At 39.1% G+C, this 6,000-nt stretch overlaps 1 protein-coding gene across 2 annotated transcripts in view; it reads right to left on the reverse strand.

The window, feature by feature from the left end:
• The window catches only part of LOC117416645 (claudin-18-like), a 29,778-nt gene extending 24,545 nt beyond the window's left edge, over nt 1-5,233 (reverse strand). The window contains exon 1 of one of the 2 annotated variants that reach the window (XM_059034676.1): nt 4,936-5,233. In XM_059034676.1, the coding sequence (XP_058890659.1) occupies nt 4,936-5,159 (224 nt within the window). In that variant the 5' untranslated portion in view covers nt 5,160-5,233. Of the gene's footprint in view, nt 1-2,754; nt 2,802-4,935 lie in introns of those variants that run through there. The other variant, XM_059034677.1, reaches the window with a different exon arrangement.
• Nucleotides 5,234-6,000: the final 767 nt, after the last annotated feature.

Genomic DNA, 6,000 nt, shown 5'->3' on the forward strand with positions numbered 1-6,000 from the left:
GAATTTATATCTCTTTTATATTGATGCATTGCTATAAGGTATAGAAATTATGTTTTAGTCTATATATATATTGAATGTTCTAGAATGTAGCGGTGGGCGCTTTAGCTTTTTGTATTTTATAACCTAAGAGCTAAATATATGATAACCATATTTGTATTACGGTATTGAAGTATTAATGCTGTTAAACCTGTAAAGGCACTGGAAACACCCAGGCTGTTTGTCAGCTGGGATTGGAAGTAGTCTGTAACTACTCAACTACTTTTAAGCATTTAATAAACCGAAGGAGTGCTGATACTACTCTGATTCGTTACAACTACAAATTAAATGAGTCTGTGTCATTTTCTTGATTATTAAAAAGTCATCTGGATACGTTGCAAGCTCAGTGCACGAACAATCCACTTACAGGAGTCAAAACATCTTGATGTCCTCCTGAAAAGTCTCCCCTGAGTTTAAGTGTGTGCTCAGAGCATATATATAAATAAAAAGAGTATGTGCGAAAATTCTGACAGTACCTCCTCCATAAAATCAGGGAACGGTGGGAATGTCTGTGCTGTGGGAGCTACTGCCTGCGTCCGAAACATGGATTGGCGGGGCTCTGCCAGTGTCGTCCAGGGGATCTGCAAAAAATTTGCAGCTCGCCCCATTAATGCCAGCAAGGAGCTGGGCAATGGTGGTAAATAGTCTCAGAGGCAATCTCGGAGCTAAGTTCCGCCACAGTTGGTGCCAGCTCCTCCTCTTCCTCCACATCCCTGGGGAAGGAGTCTTCATCCCAGGAGGCCACTAAAGAAAGAGTGTCCTCCTGCCATCAAGGGCTATGGCTCCGGCTCAACCTGGCACAACCGAGCACCGTGTGCACTGAATGCACCGATCACCTGGGGGCAGCTGAAGCAGCGGTGCCTACCATAACCACGTGTAGTCACACGCATGTTCAGCACGCAGCGTATACCAGGGGACATACAGGCCGAATCCGCGACGGGCAAATCTGTGGACAGAGTACAATGCAATATATATAGGGCTTCTGATTTTCAGTTTTAACCAATAAAACCCGATAAAACACCCCCGATACAAAAAAAAAGAAATCGGTGGATAGCCAATAAACATCGGAAAACACCGGAATAACTGTGGAAATGGTTAATCAATTCACATTGACTTTTCCCTTTTCCCATTCCAAAATAAAAGCTACTACAAAAATAATAATGAATACATTTCCCAGTGCTGCTGGGCAATGTCCCACCTTCCTGATTTGCATCTATCTTTGATTCGTTCTCAATACTTTAAACCTGCCCCAACTACTGAATGACAGCACATTCCTACATTTCTATTGTAGACTCTGCTTGCGAGATTTAAAACAAGATTACAATCAGGATGGAGGCTTATTAGCGGGGTTTCAAGCTGTATTACAGTTAAGATACAAAAAATTGGACACTGATGTGATCAAATAAGACAGAGTGGGTGCCATTTTATACCATTTGGCTCAAAGCTTAGCTTTGCTCACTTGTATTTGCTGTTGCATACAGTACTGCAATCGTATAATGGCGGACACCATGTGTCAAGTGACAAAAAATGCCTACACATACAAACCCCAGAAGAATGTGCCGTGACCATAGGGATTTCGTTGTGGAAGACAGCAATGAAAAGAAGGTACAACTTATGGGTGCAAGTACTGTCGAGTTACTACTATACGTATTTTGACAGAGAAAAAAAAAGGCTCAAGCATTTTGGAAAGTAACCGAAAAACACTAATTTCATACAGTATATCAAAAACAAAAGCCCCGAAAAAAACAAATTTACATGAAACTCGAAAATAGCTAAAAATAAGCACAGAAAAATACAATTAATAAAACCCGAAAAACAGAAGCCCTGAAATATATACAATTACAACAATATTACACGGGAGTACACTGCTGTTGTTTTTTTGAAGGCCCGATGTACCTAGATGGGCGGGCCAGGACAGTCGGTGAGGTCTACTCTACAGTGGGTCTGCTGCACAACGCAGGCAAGTGGAATACCGCATGTGCACTGCATGTCATGTTCGAGGCCCTACAGTTTACATGAGACTCACTGGATTAATTAGGCTGCCGTTTCAGCTCGTCTGGTCTTGTTGGGTCTTCACAATCCTTGTAGTCTCTATAATGTAGAAACGTTGCTCTGGAGATACACGACTCGGACAGGTGTAACTTTGGAACAATACCTCAAGTTTTATTAGCGAGTCATGTAACGCTGCTTACAAATCCGAACATGCTCTCCGTCTAAACCTAGCCCCGCGCCAACAGCACGTTGCGTCCTGCGTAGTGATGCGGCTCAACATGATGCATAATGCATTATGTGGCACTGCAGATGTGCTAGCAAGGGTATTTAGTCAACAACAATAACAATAACAATATATATTTTTATATATATTAAAACTGCCACTCAGCAGTCAACTGAGTCGCTCGACAGCGGGGGTAAGGCTGAGCCTAGCCCCGGTGGAGGACGTGCTCCCACACGAGTGAAAGGCTGTAAAAGATTACAACACTCACTCATTTAAATTATTACTGCACAGGCAGTCGACTCACTTTCCACAGATAGGAAAGCAGCAGCCTGCAACGCAACCGCACGGCGGTTGCTAAGGAAGAAAGAAAGAAGAAGGCTAAACCATGAGTCACTGATTCTGTGAAAGTGGCAAGCTAGCTTTCAGTCTGAAAGGCAAGGGAACTGCAGTAGACTGAAGCTCTTTTTCACAATACGCTCAAATACCAACACATAGGATCTTACCTTACCGTCTTGAGAGGCAAAAAGAGCAATGGCTTCCTCAGTATGACGGTTTTAACCCCTTGGTAGGCGGGACCGAGGGCGTCACCCCAGGAAGGGCCCTATCGGCAGCTGTGGTATAGGGAGCTCAGGAAATACCTACCAATAGGCAGGCATATCCCATACCTAATGTTGTTGTTGGTGGTCGTCTTCGAATTGAAAGGAAACTGTAACTGTACAAACGTACTGTATATCAAAATACGGAGTTGAAATACAAAGCGAACAAAAAAATAAAAATTAACAAAATTAACTATATACACATTTAAAAAAAACACACACACACACACACACACACGAATACAGAAAATTGGAATCTATGGCTAACGGGTAACCCTATTTCAAGCATACTGGTTTAAGTTATTTTGCATTTATACACGTTTTTAATGAAAAAAATACAGAATTACATTAATATTTAGTCTCGTTTAGACACATTTAATTAGCACTATTATTACACATACGTTTTACGCATGTTTAAAAGAAAACAATACATTGACGAAATAAAACTAATAAGCTAAATGTATTAAATGTAGGTGTTTTTATTTATTAAAAGCAGTGATTAGAAATGATGGTATATGTACGTATTAGTATTAAACTGTGTATTGATATGATTGTGTTACAGGGGATTGTTTTCGGCGTACGTAGCTATAATGTTTTGGTCTTGAAAGGGACTGTTTTGAACGTGAATTCAAAGCGCAGCAGAGTGTTTTAAACTTACGCTCATTACACTCTGAGTGTTATCAACTTACATTCAAAACACTCGAGTGTTTCATACGGTGTAGAGTTTTAGGCATCCTACACTGGGGCTTCCTGCGATTGTGAACTTGGACTTGATACTATGTCTGAGACTATGTGGGGGTGGGGATTCGCCATTAAAAATTGAAGTTTTTATTTTTTGTATTTTAGCCATTGTTTTATTCTAAAGTGTTGCTGTTGCGAGTTATGTAAGTTGATTAAACTAATGTATAGTTTACAGTTTAAACTAGCGCGTTGCCGCACTGATTCTTAAGCACAGTCTATAAAGTACTGATACAATTAGGTAGTTTAACTAATAGTTATTGCTAAAGCTCTGTGTATAATATGTAAAGTACTGAAATAGCTGGGTGTTTAAATTACCATTTGCTGCTATTCTAACCCAGTCTACTGCTTGATTGCTGCTAAATTGCTGGGACTTGATTCATGCATTTGATGTCCTATTGTACTGAGGGTTAAGTTGCTGGGCTAGAACAACTAATCTGACTTCAAGATTGTGTACCTATAGTTATTGTGATTTAATTGTCTTTAATTATTTTCCTTTACTTAATCCTTATAATTATGTTCACTTGTGTATAATGTTCACTTATGTAGTTCCTTGTTTATTGTGCACTTGGATTAATTAGTTTTGCTGTGTGTGTACATTTCAATGGAGTCAGATTAGTTAACCTTTTTAAAGCTGTTCATTAAGTTATGACTATTCGAAAATCCTGAATATTGTAACCACTGCTATACAGTCATTGCCTCTGTATTACTTGATTGCATGTCCAGCTTGTTTGTTTAAGTAAAGTACCTTTTTACAGCACTTCCAGTTTCACCAGTCACTAGTTGATGCAAAAATACATTTACAAAATAATAAAGCACAATTTCACTTTATAGAACCGTTTTTAATAGAACACGTCAAGGTTTTGTAGTCTGTGTAACCATGAAATAGGTGGTACTGTAATTGTACCTCTACAGAAGCTTGTGTTATTAAAATATAATTTTGATAAATTAGATAAATATATTTATAAAATTGTCTAAACTATTGCTGGTTCCATTCCAGGTGAGAATCTAACAAACTGACATTAACACTAGCCACCACTACTCATATCATACTCGTATAAAATGTACTGCACAGTTTCCTAATACTATCCCAATAGTAGAGAACTGTCCCCAAAACTCTGGCAGTAATAGACTTCAAGCACTTTTGGAAAAGTAAATATTCTGAGAAAAGTTAAACAAACAGCATAAAACTATTCAGAGCAATAATGCTACTTTCTAGTTTTATTCCTTTGTGAAAATATACATTTGCTCTTCAAAATGGTGTTCCAAATCTGTTTTAGAGAAGTATTGCCAACCATCCTTTCTCCATGATGCATCAATTATATGGTTCCCCAGTCCCAAACAGTGGACCTACCTGGCAGTCCGAGAATGGTAAAGTAAGGTCGGCACTCTGTAAAGCCAGAGCTCTGTCGGACGCAGGACCGCCAGAGACCCCTGTAGTTGTAGACAGATGTTACTGGGTTATCGTACAGGTCCTGGGTGCTCCACTGGTCCATCACTGTGGAAGCGATGACACCCGCAATCCCCAGAAGGCCCAGGATGAATCCCATCACTTGACACATGGTGGCCGCCATTATACGATTGCAGTACTGTATGCAACAGCAAATACAAGTGAGCAAAGCTAAGCTTTGAGCCAAATGGTATAAAATGGCACCCACTCTCTGTCTTATTTGATCACAACAGTGTCCAAACGGTGCGGTCTTATCGCTAAACATTGGCTCACCTGTTTGACTTTCTGTTTGACTCAGATATGTTTGTAATCGGTTCCCTGTACGCCTCTGCACCTGTTTTTGAAATTGGTATATTTGTTCTTGTCCTGTGAAAGGGAGGGCCGGGGTGGGGGTAGAAATATGTTTTTGTATTTCAAGGGGGTTTGGGGCAGTTTTTATGTTCCTAAAAAGACTTGTTATTGTGTTTCATCATAATTGTCACCAAATTGGCTTTGGGTTCGCTCAATTGCATTTGAGAATTACAGTGAGCGGTTTAAACATATTAAACTTAAAATTAAAAAAAATAAGAATAATTGACATTCCACCAGGTTTTTAATGCCTTTTGGCTGGGTATATAGCCTTCATTTACCTTGCTCTAAATTAAACCCACAATTCTTAGGATTGTTTTTTTAACAGTGTTTTTGAACAATCTATTCTGTTAAACAGTCCTTAACAAAACATTCCTGAAAACATATTTTGTGAGTTTTGAATACAGCAGAGTTTCAATGGTTTAATCTAATCCAATGTAACTTTTTTTTTTTTATTTGACCTTCAATAGGCGTGGCTCTACCAGAATTTGGTTTCAGTTTGTAAAGTAATTTTTCCCCTATAAAAGGTCTGGAATACACTCAAAGCTTTCAGACTCAAGGTTAATTGATGAAGACAATTTATTCACAGATGTTTTGTGAAAAGCTTGTTTTAAGTA

Source organism: Acipenser ruthenus, chromosome 12 (assembly GCF_902713425.1).
Source record: "Acipenser ruthenus chromosome 12, fAciRut3.2 maternal haplotype, whole genome shotgun sequence".
Lineage (NCBI taxonomy): Eukaryota > Metazoa > Chordata > Actinopteri > Acipenseriformes > Acipenseridae > Acipenser > Acipenser ruthenus.